The sequence below is a fragment of the Venturia canescens genome, chromosome 2, assembly GCF_019457755.1.
Source record: "Venturia canescens isolate UGA chromosome 2, ASM1945775v1, whole genome shotgun sequence".
Lineage (NCBI taxonomy): Eukaryota > Metazoa > Arthropoda > Insecta > Hymenoptera > Ichneumonidae > Venturia > Venturia canescens.
In genome coordinates, this window is record NC_057422.1 from 12,339,089 (window position 1) to 12,356,854 (window position 17,766).

The window sequence follows — 17,766 nt, forward strand, 5'->3', positions numbered from 1 at the left end:
TCTTTTTTTCGAACGACGCTGAAGTTTGCAACGTTCGAGTCCAACGAAATGAGTCTCAAAAAGCATTAGTATAACTCACCAATTTTTTGTTTCACGAAGCATCAGTGCAGGTTGAAAAACTACGAATTGCAAATTCGGCAGGCAACGAAATTGGAGAATTACTGGAATTATTAGAGGATTTTTTACACCGTTTCGTTGGGCTCCAACGTTGCAAACTTGAGCGTCATTTTTTTCGATTGCGCAGAAAAGTTGTGAGTCGAATTTGGGGATAGCTGTTCGATCGAGTGTCAAAGACTTTAACGCAGCGAATAATCGACGTTTTTGTTGCGAGTTGAGGACGAAGATAAAAAATTTCTGGGGCAACGTCGAATTGTGTTCAACCGGGAAATAAACTTTGAGAGGTTCGTTTCTTTTTCATAAATGAATAAATAAGAAAAAGTGTGAAATTTTTTTTACAATCTCAAATCTCAAAGTAAATTTCGAAATTTCGCACGTGCACGAGGCCGCTGATCCGACGTCGAGGAATTCCAGTCTTTCTCGCGATGGTTGCCCCCAACGAGAATCGTCGATCGAGGCAACATTCGATGGGGTTTCTGAATCGATATTTTCCCAAGGAATAAATAGTTTCCCTCGCCCTGCGATAATCCCTTTTTTCGTCCGATAATTCCTCCATTCCTTCAAAATGTCTTTGGCGTCCCTCCGCTTAATTGTTTCCTTGTTTCCTCGTGTCGTATCCTTTTGTCCTGCGCTGAAATCGTATTCCCCCGTTCCGCCCTCTTTCTTCGATTTTTCCATTGTTCCACGCCGAGATCGAGCCGGGCTTTTCGAGGCCGTGCGTACATGAGAGGAAAGGAGGGACGAGAGGCGCGGGGACGAGGGAAAGAAAATAAGAAAATGGCGACTGGAAGAAGCACAGGAAACAAGAGATTGCACGGAGCCGCGTGTCGAAGAAGACCGTGAAGTCACTTCCCGGAAACTCTAATCCACTTCTTCACGGATCCGTTGGAAAGGCATGCACGGTGCCTCGGTCTTTTCTGGCGGATCGGGCGCCCGGCGAGCGGCTCTCTCGGGCACTTCCGTCTTTGAAACGCACCGAGGATCGTGTATTGCGCTGTGACTCGATTTTCAACACACATAAGTACCACGAGCGTGTGTCAAAGTGGATTTCAAAGGTCTCGTTGTCCATTTCTTCGCCACATCGTTCGAGTTTGCACACACTCGCACACGTTGGCTTGGTCGCAGGATCGCCGGTTCCAAATACAAATACAACAAATCTACGCCGATCTTTTGCGAGGTTTGAGCTGCGGAACGACCCGGCTCTTGCAAATTTTCTTCATTTCTTCGGTGCTTCCATTCGTTAAAAATATACCGGGTTCTCGAAGCAATTCGATTTCCTAGTTACCGTGGCTGCTCAAACCCTCCGAAGTTTGCTTCTGCGAGGATGACCGAAAACGGATAATCGAGGATCGACTCTCCGGGAACCGGTTCGTCCGAAATTCTCCACTCTTTCAGACACGCTGCGTCTTTCTCCGCTATGAAAATTCCGTCGAATTATATATCCGGACTTACGTATATTGACCGAGTGTGCACCGCATCCTTTCTCCGTTTAAAAACGGCTCGTTACGCGCCGCTCATTGTGGCCGATCGATTGCGCAAGCACGCAGTCACTGCTGTGGCGTAAAGAGAAGTTGCACGCGCTCCTGCGCGCCTCTCGCTGTTGCGAACTCCGTGGGACACGCTTTTGTATTTTCTCTCGGTGCATCCTTAGCAGAAGCGTTTACTTTTCTTCCCTTTTATTCTTTTCGATCTTTCTACATTTTTTGCCACATCGTTGCCATCGTCGTTTCGCTCTTTCCTTCCTTTTTTTCTCTATTATCACACTTTTATTCAATGAATTCGCTGCCACCGAGCTCACAGCTCCCCGCATCGAATTGGCCATAATATATCGAGCCTATGAGCCGTTGCACGGTTCTCCCGAATTCGTTAGCCAAAGAGCACGAGGAAGAAGCAACTAAAATTAACGACCAAGTACGAGATGCCGCGTGATCTTACCCGAGGCGGGTTGAGCTGCGAGTTTACAACTCGCGGGCATTACAGACGCAACAGAGACGCTCAGCAGCATGAGAAAAAAAGGAGTAAGAAACTGGAAATATGAAAGTGGGTTGGCGCCGGAACGATTCCGTGCTCGTTGCGTCATATCGATTCTCTCGAGCGAGCAACGTGTTTTATAATTGTTCCACGTTTCAGACACATTTCCGACATAGTCACTCTCTCTCTCTCTCTCTCTCTCTCGCTCTCCTCCGCGCTCTCTCCCCGCCTCGCTCGTTCATCGGGATAAGTGGATGCTCGTGAGGCTTGCGACATTAACCGTGAGCGAAACTAACAAAGAGGAACTCGAAAATTTCAGCCCAAAAAGTCCACTTTCGACGAATACCTGATCCCTCGATTCCTCATTTTCTTATTAAAATTTCCAATCGAAGTAGACTCTCTCCAAGTTTTTTTTCCCCCCCCCCAAACACACACCAAACGTCTGACTTGAATTCCCAAATATTCCGGAGAAAACTTTCGCTAGAACCGAACGATACCGAAAGCCGAATAAAGTCGGCTCATCTTATCGAGAGAAACAACAAGTTCATCAACTTCTCAGCACGAAACAGTTTAATTGAAGCGCATGCACGAGTACGTCTGTGAATTTACGAAAGATAATAAATACAGAAGGGTTGCAGCAAGACATTTAATCGTCTTGCAACAGGGAACCGGAGTTCCCTGTTGCTTCTTCTTCTCAACCGTCCGGTCTCATACCGTTTTTTTTCTTATTTTATTTTCCTCGCGAGAGGGTGGCACAGACGTGTACATACGAATATAACACAAAGAAAACGAGGACGAGGTTGCACACTCTAGGAGACGAGAACCGTCCGCGGATGCTGCGCGTTGGGAAAGGCTCTTCGTTATTTGCTGCAGAATCCATGTACGCGCTGTGAAAATATGTGCTCTCTTAAGCGTCTATTCGAAAGCACTATAATCTCGAGGAGAGAAATGAAATTAGCTTTTTCTTGATGGAGTTTTCACTCGTCGAGGCAATATTTTATCTCGGTAAGTGAGAGCTTCATTTGTCGGATATTTGGGAGGAAGCTCGATGAAAAATGGGGAATATTTGGATGTGAAATTGGCGAGGAAGCATCGACAACGAGGCCACGTAAATTTTGTTTCGATTCGGCGGAACGGAGCTCTGAAAATGACGATTTTTTTTTATTAGCGGCGTTGGAATGTCCCATGTGGTGTACGCGCACTCGAGGCGAGTTTCGAGAGGAAAATAAAAGGAAGTGAGAGAGGGCCTGAAAGAGCGAAGAAAAGGAGGAGAAAGGGAAGACGAAAAGAGAGAAGCTTCTCCTCGCCTCTCGATCTTCGGGGAGCAGCAGCCGCGGCAGGTTTTAAGGCTCCGTGGAGCCCGCGCTCTGTGGAGTGGCACTCTGTTCGCTCCCGCAGACTCAACCGACGCTTCCCTCCTCGCCCTTTCTTCCCTGAGGTCGGCCTGCATCTCTCTCGCTCGTTCAAGAGGCCCCGCGCGACGTTCCCATGACGAGAGAAGCTCTCGTGTATACGTCGAGTGACGAGGGTGAACCACGGCTTTTTATCGACTTCCGGTCGGCGTTTACTCTCTTTCTCTCTCGTGTACATGCACACGTGCATCGAGCAGCACCGACCGGAGAGGCCAGAACCTCGTTTAAGGACGCTCTGCATGTACATTCCCAAGCAACATTTTTTCTTCAATCTTTTCCACCGTTTTCGCCACTCGAGACTCCGGACTTTTTACAACTCCGCTGTTTTCACAACTACTCGAAAACTTGGGCGCGAAAGCATTTTTTCATTTCGATAACATCTCTCAAGTCGCTCATTCGATTCGTCCGAATCCAACGAAATGAAGGAAAAACATTTGTAATTCGGCCATTATTAAACTCACGAATCGCATCGGTGTGTAGCTTGAAAAACTAAAAATTTGAAATTCGCCAGGAAACGAAGATGGAAAATGGCTGGAATTATTCGAAGGTTTTTTACACCATTTCGTTGGACCCAACTTCGCAAACTTCAGCCTCACTTTTTCTCCCTCAAAATTGCCCAGTTTCAGTGACGTTTTGCCTGAGAATGTACACACCCGAGATCCTTAAGACCGCCTCTCGTTCCATCTCATATTTTCGCTCCTCTCTCGTTGCTCCCTTTGTGGAAAGACCGCAGGGTATCTCAAACACCCTTTTACCATAGACATCCGCGTATATGTATATTTAACGTGTTTACTCATACCACAAGTGGGCGCATTCTCGTACGTGTGCGAGCAGCTCACGGAGCCACACAGTATTTGCCTACGTGCATGTATACTGTGTGCCTTTTCTTATGTATCGTTTAAGGTGCACACGGGCGGGCTTTCTGTTGCGTCCATCCCCCTTGAAATCCGAGCGTAACAGGTTGCCGAATGAGCTTTGCACATTTTCACTTAACCGTTCGCGACAATGCGCGGTGCGGAAGCACACGGCGAGGAAATAACAGTCGAAAGTTTCGTAAGCCCCCCCGTTTCTGTGAAATATTATAGCGGCTTTTCAGGCTGAGTTTATTTTGTTGAATAGATCCAATGAATTTCGAAGCGAGTGTGCGGAGTCGTGCTCGAAATTGTGTGGGGAGCGATTGAGCATGGAGGGAAAGAGGAGCTTTTCGGTTACGGAAAAACGTTGCGAGATTTTCGTGTTTTATTGATTATAAAACACGAAAAGGCGAGTATTTGTCCGGGTTATCCACATATTTCTGCGAGGAATCGTTCGTCATTAGCGAAAAGTTTCCTTAGCTGCCGAAGCCGTTGGTGCTGCCCGACTTCCTCGTGCGCGTAGGAAGTCTCCGGCTCAATAAGGAAAAGTCGACGAATCCGCAAAGCTCCCCATTTGCATTTACATACGCGAACTTTGTATTTTCTCAGCCTCCGCTATTGCGAATTCCACACTCGAGATAATACCCCGAGACGGAGAATCGAGGTGATTAATATTACGTGGAATCGTCAAACGATATGGGAGAAACGTGACGAAAACAAATTAGTCACGCGCGCACTCGGGACGATCCCAACGACTTTTTCGCGGTGGTTCCATCTCCAAGTATATTCGAATGATTTTTTAAAAAATTCAAGCCTTTCTGCTAACGCCATATTTCCCATCAAATTTACATTCTCCTTCCCCAACAAAATTTCATATTAACAAGAAAAAAACGAGAGTAAAAACAAATCTCTCGGAGATTAAAACACTTTGTAAATCGTTTCCGGATACCCGGCGCGATCGTTGCGCGCGCCGTACACGTGCAAAGGAAAACGTAAAAACGTGTATTTGACAAAAAACAACGAGGAAAAACGAAATACAGGAATCCCAATGAATTCAGAAAAAATTCGATACGACAAAAAGTGCCTCATTTCCATAAGAATTCGACGAGGGACTCGGGGACGGGCTGCTCCTCGCACCGAGTTGTACAGTATAACGAACCTTCGTAATCTATTCGTCAATGAATCGTGAACGCACACTCGCGCGTATCTTGATATAGTTGATGGACAAAAAATGGTAAAGATCGAGCAAGCGGAGCGGGAGAGAGACAGAGAGAGAGAGAGAGAGAGAGAAAGCGTTATTTCTTCGGGTCTGAGAATCGATTTGCTGCTACTCATTTGCGTCATTTCAATCTTTTTATCGCGTCTCATATTCGCGATCCGTACTGGTAATAACCACACATCGTTAGTTGCGAGCAGCCCCATTTTTTGCTGCCAACGTCAAAAAAGCGTGTTCGAGAGCTCGATTAAAAAACCTCAACATCCTGCTGAGAAAAAACTTGGGAGGAGTTTTTTTCTATAGATGCGTTCGCGTGACTTCGTGTTTCGACAACGAAAAGAAAAAGCTTTTGAGAATATGTTCGCCACGAGAGGTCGCTCTGCGCTCGAGCTTTCAAGTCGATCCCCAAAATTTTCGTGGCAACGGAACTCGAATCTTTCGTCGCAATAGCAACCGAAAAGGCCTGAAATTCCGCTCAACTCGAGCGACGAACGTCGAACGAAAATCCTGCAATCCTGCCAGAACTTGCCGTCTCTAAAAATCGCTGCAGCCATTGAGCCATCGCGCTCCCGTCGAAAGAAAATTCTTTTCATTTACACCACCTTAAAATATAAATATTTTTATTATTTCACGAAGTTTCGGTGCAGCTTGACTAATTACTAATTGCAAATTCGATAAAAGTGGACGAACATTCTTGGGCTGAGATGAGAGTCTTGATTTCTCTGCTTGCGAGTCGTTGATGGAGTATCGATTGGAAAAGCACGCGTAAAAAATTCGATCGAAAAATTATGACCAACGAAATGATGTGAAAAAACTCTCCAACAATTCCAGTAATTCTCGAATTTTCTTCCCTACTGAATTTTCAATTACTAGTTTTCCCACCTACACCAACGATTTCGTGAAATAAAAAATTGGCAAATTTTTTCGTTTTTCTCGTAAAATTCGTTGGACTCGAACGTTGCAAAGTTCAGCATCGTCAAATATTTTCCACTCGGATTTCGGTACCGTGATTAATTAATTGGATGTCAAAACCGGAAGTAAAAGTATTTCTTGTGTCGAGTGATTTGGAGATGTTGCAGAGACAACTTTTTGACGAACTGTATTTTCGTTTCTCTTTCGTTTCGTTTCTTTTTTTCTTTTCTTCTTTATGCGGGGGACGTTGAAACGCGAGTTTGTGTTTACGCTCGTGAACGCGCGTAACGAGCTATTATGCTCGAGCGCGCGTAACTCGAAAGCAATGCGTAACAACTGCAAGTAAAATAGCTTAGTATAGATATATATGAGGAGGTGTAGCTGTTTCATATCTAAGGCTTACAACACGAGAGAACAGCCCGTAAACCGGTGCAAAGAATTCCACCAACGTTCGAACTAAACGCGTTTGGTACGCATGCGCTCCCGGGAGCTGCTCTGATAAAGAAACAAAAAGGAAGAAAGCGAGAAGCACGCGAGAAGAAAAAAGCCTTCCATTTATCAGCGTTCCATGCGAGATACGAACAACGGAAGATCGCGCCTCTCTTTAATGCAGCGATAAGAAAAGAACAAGGAAGAATATATAAGCCACCCAAGGCAAATTAAGTTTGATCAGTCGAAGGACTTTAAATTCCTCAATTTTTTTCCAAGCCTAATTTTCTCGTCAAACTCAAATAAACGAGTCAAAATACGACTCCTTTTCCTTGTATCTCCATCGTCTTCGATCATCGTCGTTTTTCTCTCGCGTATAAAAAGTTCTTTCGTATGCGGTCATGAAAAGATTGATGAATGGAGAAGAAAAATTCTCTTCTGGCATCGATTGTTTCGATGATTTATTCGCTTTTTTTTGTTTCTTTTTTTTTTTTTTTAATTTTTTTTTTTCTTCATACAATTATCAATATACGAAGAGACGAAGACTTATGAAGCGGGATCGAAACGTCTGCGGAATGAATACGACGATGGCACGAGTGACACACACGCGCACACACACACACACACACAAACACAGTGGGAGAGCGAGAAGAAGAAAGAGGAGGAAGGTGGTGAACCCGGAAGGGTGTACGTTCCCATCACGGTGACATTATACCACAGTGTGCGGCGATCAACGACGAGCGCGTTGAACAAGAAGAGTTTAACCGCACACAGAGACATACACAGAGATGGAAAACTGCATGCGACACTTCGGGACACAGAGACGCGTCTGTGGCTGTATACACGGGCGCAATCCGCACCGAGATTCTATATCGAGAAACGGAGTTTTGTTGCCAGCGGGCGTTCGAGACCCTGATGAATGTTCGGACGGAGGTATATCGCGGCGGGAGTAATTCTTATTGCAACTATATCCGGAACCAGGAAAGACAGAAAATAAGTTTTGTGTCAGCGAAAAGACTCGGTAATTGGTCACAGCTTATTTTTCGCGCCTTTTAACGGCATCAATTAAACGTTTTGTTTCTTTTTTGTTTTTTTTCCTGTTTTTTGAAGTACCGGAAACAACCGGGGTTGACTAATTTCGTGACAGATCCGGTTCTGCATCGTTGCCGCACGCTCGATCGTTTTTTTTTTTTTTTTCATACACACGGTGAACCGAGACCTCGCGGTTCAACAAAAGTTACTTCATTCCAACGATCCACAACCCAAAAACGGGCTTTTCGTACCTCATTCCTGAGGGGATTTTTTATTTTAATGATTTATGATTAAGGAAGCTCACGCACATCCAATGGGAATCGGAAATTACAAGTTTGAGAGTTGAAATTTGGAAAAATCGAAAATTGCAACTTTGAGAGTTGATATTTGGAAATACGCTAGAAACAAACAGCGTGCATCTACTCCCGGAATTATTGTAGGACCTACCGTCCAGTTGTCGAGACAACGATTCACGAAAATCACATTTTTTAAGGGTCTACACAGGCTCTTGTGGCAGGCACACTTCCTGCGCGATGATCTCGATTTAATGAAATAAAATCCTCCCAACTTCGAAGAGCCAAAAACGAGAATAAGGAAATTAATAATGTTTTTCGATTTCAATGATGTCTTGAGAAAGCCTCGTTACCGGTGAAAATCACTTGGGAATGGAAAAATAAAAACGCTTGTTTGAGATATATAAACAGAAAATGGCTGTTGTAAAATTTTGCTTGACGATTCAACTACGAAATCATATTAAAAATGAATCAATCTCAACAAATAAGTTGCACATAATTTGAATAATTGCGAGAATCAATTTCATGATCATCGTAAGAGCAAAAAGTTTACTCCCTTTTTTGAGTCAAAAGTACGCACGATATTTCTTTTAAAAAATAACTCCATTCCGCAAAATCCCCAAAAACACGCTTTCGTGTATAATTCCTGCGGGGATTTTTATTTTAATGATTTATTCAAGTGCGTGCGTAATTGAGAAAAAATTCTATTGCTCGATGCTCTCGCAGAGTGTGCTCCTTGATCCGACACGATAATCTCAAAGTGTAAAAGTAATAAGAGAATTTGAAAAATACTGCAAATGTATCGGCTCGTTAATTGGCCGCGCGATTAAGCCTGATAGATCGATAATAAAGAAGATCGGAACGCAGCGAGTGAAACAAGAGGAGCGTGAAGGACCTTCCTGCTTGGAAATGCCTTCAGGAAATATTCATAAATATGTATACTGCCTGAATAGTTTAAAGTCTCTCGGTATTTTCCTCTCGCTCTCCGGGATTTCGCATCAACAATGTTCATTCGACGATGCTGTTTGGCTCGGTATTTTCGTCTCTTTCCTCCTCGTCGACGCACGTTACGTGGCAAGCAGTCGATTATTTCCGAGTCACCGTGCCGTTGACTCATTATGCAAATTTCCGCGTGTTTTTTCAAAACGCTCCAACGTTCAATTGGATAATTGCTTGTTGTCGTTTTTGAGCTTGATCGTCGTTGAGATTGATGGGTAGTTGTGAACGAAGATCGTCCAGTTGTCAGCTCCATCAGCGAGCAAAATCACTCGCGCACTCGTTTTTTAAGTGTTTACGCTCGTTTATTGACGCGCGCAAGTCCGAATCGGTGAGCTCGTCTCAGACGCAGCAGCTTTTAAAAGCCTCAAATTTCCCACGAATCTTACTCGCTACGGGGGAAAAGATTTTCAAATGTTCGTCGAGTACGAGTCGCGAGATTAAAAATCATCGGAAAACACACAAAATAAATAAAAATTGAGAAAACATAGTTGGTCAAAGGTCGATCACGTATTGGGGAAAGAGCCAGATCTGGTCTCCACGTGGCAGCGCATTAGTTCCGGGGCAACTGTGCGCGATGCACTTTCGCGTCCCTCGAACTCGACACTTCTCAAGTTTCTTTCCTCGAAGAATTTTTCTTCGTTTATTCGAGTCTACGAGCATCGAGTGGCCTTTGAATCCGGCGCGCGGGCGATGTTATGCACAAACGTAGACAAAAGTCTTGGAGACTTTCTCGCTCAACTCGAGAGAGTCAGCCTTTGAAAAGGTGTTCGAGTTTTTCAACGAGGTTGCTGGCAAAAGTTGCTTTCGTACACGATAAGCACAATATTTGAGCGGGGAGCTCGGGAGAAAAATCGTGACACGTTTTTTCACGAGGCGTCAGACGAGCAGGAGAAATATCCGCTCGAAAATGCTGTCTTCAAAGGTCGCTTGGAACTTTCGAGGCTTCGCTCGCTCTCGGACGCGAGCGAATTCGCTGCTCGATTGCTTTCGATTTTTTTTCTCGTGCGGCGAACGCTCCGACTGGCGATTCGCGAAGGCGTTCACCGCGAGCCAAAGTAAATAACGATCGAGTTTCTACCCACAACATTGATTTTCCAAATTATATTCACTCGCGCAGTTTCAATGAGTGATGAGCCCCGGGACGCCGAGGCTCGAATATCGAATTTCGCAAGTACGACAGTCGACGAGCACTTTTATGTCGCTCCGTCATTTCCGGTCTCCTCGGAATGATTTTCATTAGTTTTTACTCTGTGTCAAACTTTTCGCCTGCCGATCCTTCGACGATGTCAGAAAATGAAATTCTTCAAGTCCACCGTGGGAGTTCCACCAAGAAGAGCAAATCGCGTTCGAATTTCAGCGGGACTAAATTTTGCTGCCTCCCATTTGTTTTGGTCGTCACAAGTGCGTGTGCGCTCGCAGCGCGAACGAAAGTCGTTCGAGTTACTCGGCAAACGTATTATTTCGCATGCATTATGCAACGTTGATACCGCGCTGCTCAAGCATCGTTTCTTTATTCTCCACGAATAAGACTCACCTATACGAGAGCGTAAATCTTCATCCGAAGCATCGCGTTATAAAACTGATAGCGCGGGAGTGCGAGCGATTTTGTTTGATGTTTACGACTGCGAATGTTGACAATGTGTTTTCGTCAATTTGCAAAAAAACTCTTCAAATAGGAAACTCGAGCGTCTAAAATGTGAATAACGTTAAAATTATTATTATTATTATTATTTTTAATTTTATAAAATTTAATTCAATCTTTTTAATTATTAAATTATCGAATTAAAATAAATTTGATCAAAATAGTTGAAAAACACGCGAGCAGGTGGATAATCCGAAGTTGCGTAACAAGTTGCTCGCGCTTTCGGGGACCAATGAGCACGTTAATTTCTCCACACATTTATATAAGCCCCAACGATTGAATTTTCCATTCCGGATGCTGCGAGCTCACTAATCTAATCTTGCGGAAGCGTTAAGGATATTTCTTAAGCGTCGTTATATCTTCGAGGTTGAGTCACGGAAGCACGTTATTTCCGATCGCTGGTGAATTAGGCAAGCGCTTTGATCGCGATATCATGTACGCAGATTATCGACAGTCTTTTCTTCTTTTTCTCTTACGCTGCTGCCTACTTCTATCGTACGGTCGAAAACCGGTGACCTCGCTTCAATCTTAAGACCGTCACGAATGCTCGCGCACATTTCCGCTTACCCCCTCCCCAGAAGTACAATTTCGTACGTATTTTCTCAGCTCCTACCCAATTCGTGTCTTATACGCCAAAGCTTTTTTTTCGATGAGTAACCAAAGACCGAAAAAATCTTCTAATTTTTTCTATTTCATCAAAAAATTTTAATGTTTTTTTCTTTTTTTTTTTTTTTTTCTTTTCTTTTCGTACGTCCGATTTTCTTCGAAAACTTTCTCTTATTCGAGACGCAATTTTGAGGGAAAACGGTAAATAAACTCGGGGTATTGCTCCAATTTTAAGGTATTCCTTTCGCGGACACAAATATTTTACAAATAACTGATTTTAAATGAAAAGTAAAAGTGCATGGGATTGGTGAAATTTCAGGGTCGGGCTATCGAACATTTAATAAAGAATTGAAGCCTGAAAATCGTGAAATTTATACCGGAGCTTACGGAGATTTCGTCATCACTAATTTCTATTCAATAATTGATAAACTAAATAATTCGAAATTCCTGATGCAGACTGTCTCACATAGATGGAAAAAAATTGAAGGAATTCATAGCGACGATAAAAATGAGGGGTTGGCGAATGCTCAAAAGCGGTATTAACCATATAAGCTAGAAAAAAATTGCAGAAGCAGAAGCTTTTCCACATAACTGCGACTTCTCAGAGGTTATAGGAACAGTCGAAATTTCGAGTGCCCCAATTAGCGCGACGAAAAAGTACGCTCATGCGAGAGGAAAGAGAAAAAAAGCGATTCTTTGGAAAAAACGATTTTGGCGGAGAAATAATCGGCAGGTTTCTCGATATCGTCGTAATTAACATCCCCGCGTCAGCTCTCATTTCGGCCTGCTCCTCCACTGGCACATAAAGTACGCGAAGCAAATAACTTTTATCCGTATATCGATGTCGATTTGCTTGTCTCGCAGGTCTTTTTTTCTCGTTATCTCTCGCGCTCCCCTCGCATGTCCAAAACACTCGTACGCCCTTCCGGCTTTCCATTAGGACGCGAGGATTCAAGCAGTCTCTGCGGCCAAAGCTCGAAACGCGACGATAAACCGGATGAAGCTTACCCTCGCTTCGCGAGAGATGCGAACGTGCCGCAGTGAGGCTTTGTAAACCGAAAAGTTTTTTCGCATTATCGGGCCAATCCGAAGTCTCGGATGGACGACGAGTCTCTGCATTTGAATGGAAAAGAGAACACGAGGCTGAACGTTTTTATGTCTCGCGAATCCCGAGCTCGTACGAGGCTAAAAACTTGCAAGATGCGAATTCTTGGGAGGGGGAAAAAGTCGAGGAAAAATACGCAGCGATTCGAAGGAAAGTGTCGAGGGAATTTAGACCTGCGACTCGTTCCTTATCGCTCTCACCTTAATGCCAAAGATTCTCCGAACGAGGAAAAGTGCCTCGAGGAATCATCGCGGACGAACCAGCACCTCCGAAGCCGCTGCTGGGATTAATATTTTCGATAAAATAATCTAATTCGCGTGTCTCGATAAATATTTATGAGCCATAACGATACTTCGGTCTTCAAACGATGCCTGACCTTTTGGAGCCCCGCGCACCCGTGAATTTCTGCGACGACACGCATTTCAACTCGTTCAATAATTATCGTACATTCATTTAGCTGGCGGAACAGAGTCGCGCGACCTTCTCAGTCCAGGCAACGAAAGACTACCTTTTACCGGAGTATATCACGAGGTACACGATCTGAGCGAAGTGCGGAGCAACAAGAATAAGTTGAACTCTTTTGCGCGGCACGCGAAGGTCGATGCGCCGTTTTCTCGTTCTCTCGTCACACTCCTCCTCCCCCTCGGCCTCCCTCGCTCTTTCTCCACCGTGCACAGACACCCGGGGAACAGGAAATAATTTCCATCTTATTCCACATAACTCGTTCTGCGGACATTTTCAGCATACGAGTCCGCGCAGACGTCCTCCGCGAGTGTCTCGATGCACTTCGATCCCGTGAATTATTACAAATACCTCGGGAAATGCGCGTCGATGTAATACACACTGCTGGGCGCGAGAGCCTTTTTTTTCGTTTTCGACAAGAGGGATCATTGACAAACGACGCTGAACGTCGATTCGTTAAGGATTTTTCATTTTATTGTAAGAACATTTTTTTTAATTTGCGATTAACAATTGACAAGGAAGTTTCAATTGAAATATCGGCTCGATGGGCTTACTTTTCTTGATTAATTCACCGACCATTTATCTCAAAATTCATTCCATCGTGTGATTTATTATCAAACAACATCGGTTGCTCATCGCAAAGATTTCGACATTTTACATTTAAGATAGTTGACGCGAATCTAATGGGAATCGATAACTCCAACTTGGAGAGTTGAAATTTGAAAACATGCTGGAAATACGCAGCGTGCAACTAATCCCACAATTATTGTAGGACCTACCGTCTAGTTGTCGAGAAAACAATTAAGGAGGGTCGATCACGAAACCAGATAATCATAATTTGATCAAATTTCGTGATAACATTCTTTGGCATCAAGTATAAAAATACAATTTTTTCAAATTTTTTAACCACATGCGGTTATCGAATAATTGAGCGTTGAATCCAAGTTCTTATGCGCGAGATGCATAATTGTATGTGCTCAATTACTCGAGAGCTACGTGGTAAAGAAATCTAAAAAAATGATTGTCCTATATATTTTTAAAGAATACATTTACAAATTTTATCAAATTTTGATCATTTTGAAATTCTTCGTATTCTTAAAATGCTTTAGCATGGCAACATTGTATCGTCGCGATCCACCCTCCTCAACGAAAATCACATTTATTTAAGGGTTTTACACAGCCTCTTGTGGCAGGCAGACTTCCTGTGCGATTATTTCGATTCAATGAAACAGAATCTTCAATGAAACAAGACGTTTTTAGACATCAATGCTGGGTTAAGGAAGTTGAGGCTGTACAGTCATTTTTTTTACCCAAAAGTGATGACCTCTACCTTTCAAAAGTTAGGCCAGTTTGCAGTTTGGCAATGTTGCATACACTTTAAAGAAAATTTGGGGGAAAAAAGACGAAAAACTGGTGAAAGCTCAGTCGAAAATACGAACGGTGACCTCAAAAAACTGCACGGGAAACAGATTATTATTAATATAATCTCAGCAAATCTCCTAATAAATCTGAAAAAAATTGACATTATTTAGCAAGCGTTGCTCATGTTGCCCAAAAAATTTCATATTTTTAGCATCATTTTTAACGGAGATATCACCGAATGTGTCTTGACTTCCATAAGATTACATGTTATTTGGCCCAAATTGTTATTGATTTTTCTCAGCAACGACGCTCCTAAATTATCTGAAAATTTAACTGATTTTTTTTTTACACTTCACTTTATAAGATGCAATTGGTTTAAAAGCGGTGACATCATTTTCATTCTAATGCCTCAACTTCCTTAAGGAGTAATAACGACACAAACGGTGGAAGGTTTGACAACACCATGAGGGAGCTGCCTTAAAATACAGATGTGCATACGCATATAAACAGAAAATGGCTGTCGTCACATTTTGCTTGACGATTTAACTACGAAAGTATATAAACCCCGCTATAATAATATGAAAAATAGTTCAATCCCAAATAATAAGTTGCACGCACAATTTGAATAATTGGGAGGATAAATTTTAATCGTTTCTTTGATAATCGAAATATAAAAAGTTCAGTTGCCTTTGTTAATTGCAAGTAGCCGACGATCTTCCTAAACTCAAACGACACGCGGCGCCGTTGCAAATCGTTTCTACTGGATTTTTATATCGCTTCTTTATTTTGTTCTCTCGAAACGGAAATGCCTTGTACGTCGATGGAAATACGGTTATGCAAATTGCATTCGCTTTACGAAACGGATACCGGTCTTCCTGCCTTCGCCCACAAATTTATACACCGCCTATATGTATATTTATCCACGAGCAACGTCTTATTTTTCGTATCCTCAATGCCCTCTCTTTCTCTCTCGCTTCCTCATTATATTCCATGGTAATAGACGGCTGAAGCGTTTTCATACCTGTAAACAAACACGTAGGTATGCACCACCTACGTATGTATATCAGAAAAAGCGTACTAATGTACGTGCCCACTTGTGGGACGATGCAGCTCGAATCGGCATCGTCGTCGAGGTTAGCCCAACCGGAAGTCAGTTTCGCAACGTGGCTTTGCTCTCCGGCGGAGCTATTTTGCAATGTCAGTCGACGAGACATTGTTCCGATGCTCGCAACAGCTTCGCCGAATATCGGAAGGCCGATGAGTGTGCGCGAATGTCCCCGCGGGATGAAGGCACTTCGCTCATTTTCAAATGAACTTTCGTTCGCTTTTCACTGCGCGTAGCAACAACCGCTAAACTCGACGAGAGTGGTGACGCATTCCGTCACAATCGTTGAAACGAAAACTCGGAAATTCTCCGCGGCAGCGAAGATTTTTCTCCTCAGTGTCGCATTTCTGTTGTCACGAAAAAACGATTTTTCTCACTTTTCATCGGTTAAACAGAAATTTCCAATCAACTCGCTCGTGTTCCAAGATTTCCATTCGTTCCGACGACTTCATCGATTTTTATTCGTCATACTTTACAAACGAATCGCGTTCCTGCTCCGACCCCGCACGTGCTCTCATATTCGCAAAATTTTCCTCGTTTTCCGCTCTCTCATTTCCCTCGATAGCTTCAATTTTTCCTTCCTTATTTATTATACGAGTTGACGAAGAATCCGCATAATGTAAGGTATTAGATAACACCGATGATGAATTGTCCCTGAAGTAGAAAAACAGAGAGAGAGAGAGAGAGAGAGAAAGAAATTTCCGGATACCGATGATATACGGCTTCGTTTTTTCTTGCCCTGAGGCGCGTGAATAATTCAAAGATTTACAAGGATGCGTGTAAATACATGTTTCTATTTTATTTTTCCGAATCGAGAGCGACCGAGAAAGATCCGCATTAACGAGGAGCTAAAAATATTTCGATTATTCAATGTGACTCGTTAATTTTAATGTTTTCTGTGTTATCTGTGTTACAGAACTTTGGAAAAGCACCTTAACGTGTTATGAAACTGCTGCCGACGATCCAGTTGCCGCAGCTACCGCCGGTATCAGCCGCTGGCGGTATGACGGGGATGGATTCCCGTCTCCCTCCCGGGATTTCGCTGCCGTTCAGCCCCACCGATCTGCTGTGGCGATACGGTCCGACCATGAGTTTTCCGCCGACGGCGCATCCACCTCCGAGCCCACTGTTGGACTTCAAAACTCACCTACCAACGACATTAGGTAAGAAAAACTGTGTCTTCAGTCGCCTTTAGAGCCACGAATAATGATTCCAGGAAGGAAGAATTTTTGTCGAGTTGTGCAAAAAAGAAGCAGCGGCGGAAGCTTCGCGAACCGAAATAATTGAATGGACTAATAAAACTTGGAACGTTTCGATTGCAGCGTCAGATCCGAGGCTATGGTCGCGAGAGGACGTTGCGGCGTTTCTACGATGGGCCGAGCGGGAGTTCGATCTGCCACAATTCGACATGGACATGTTCCAGATGAATGGGAAAGCGCTCTGTTTACTGACGAAATCGGACCTCGGTGAGAGGTGTCCCGGAGCCGGTGACGTTCTCCACAACGTGTTGGGCATGCTCGCGAGAGATTTCAATCAATTGCAACGATGCTTGCCGAGCAGCCCGGTGACGCCGACGAGACCGTCGGTGTACCCGCTGAGTCCGCACTCGCATCCGCCAACGCCAACGTGGGTCGAGAACCCATACACGGCCAATCTCGCCTCATTGATGTCCGCAAATTCCGTAACCCTCTCGCCCGCGCCGTCGGTCGACAGTCAAGCCGGTTCACCTGGACACGCTGAAAACAATCAGACCCAAGTTTACAAGAGCGACTCGGACGAAGACAATCACCAGAGCAGCAACAGCCCACCGGCCACACCAACCGCCCTCACTGCCCAGAGGCTCAGCGAAGTTTGCGTTAAAGATCAACCGAGCCCGACCTTGCCACCTCAAATGATGCCACTCACACCAGGCGCGTTCAGACCAGCCTCTGCGACCGCTGCTAGAGAATTTTTCCCGTCGGACTCTCCCGAGCCGAACACGAGTACGTTCAACTTCATTTTCCTTTGTAAAAGTTTCTCGTCGTCGTCGTCGTTGTCGGCGGCATTGTCCTTGAGCCACTTTCAGCCAACAAAGAATCTAGATTTTCTGTCGTTTAAACAAAAAGAAAGAAACAAGTGTCGTATAGCATCAATTATTCCAAGAATCGTGACGGTAAAGTAAGAAAAAATTGTTGAAAAAATAGTGACTCACTTAGACTTGAGAAACTTTGGGAAAATATTTCTAACTCAAATCAAACACACGTGTATTG

At 43.9% G+C, this 17,766-nt stretch overlaps 1 protein-coding gene across 2 annotated transcripts in view; it reads left to right on the top strand.

The window, feature by feature from the left end:
- aop (anterior open) overlaps positions 1 to 17,766 on the top strand; it is a 43,712-nt gene that overhangs the window by 21,318 nt on the left and 4,628 nt on the right. The window contains exons 1-3 of one of the 2 annotated variants that reach the window (XM_043411312.1): positions 13,451 to 13,527; positions 16,434 to 16,680; positions 16,840 to 17,499. In XM_043411312.1, coding sequence (XP_043267247.1) covers positions 16,461 to 16,680; positions 16,840 to 17,499 — 880 coding nt within the window. In that variant the 5' untranslated portion in view covers positions 13,451 to 13,527; positions 16,434 to 16,460. Of the gene's footprint in view, positions 1 to 13,450; positions 13,528 to 16,433; positions 16,681 to 16,839; positions 17,500 to 17,766 lie in introns of those variants that run through there. The other variant, XM_043411311.1, reaches the window with a different exon arrangement.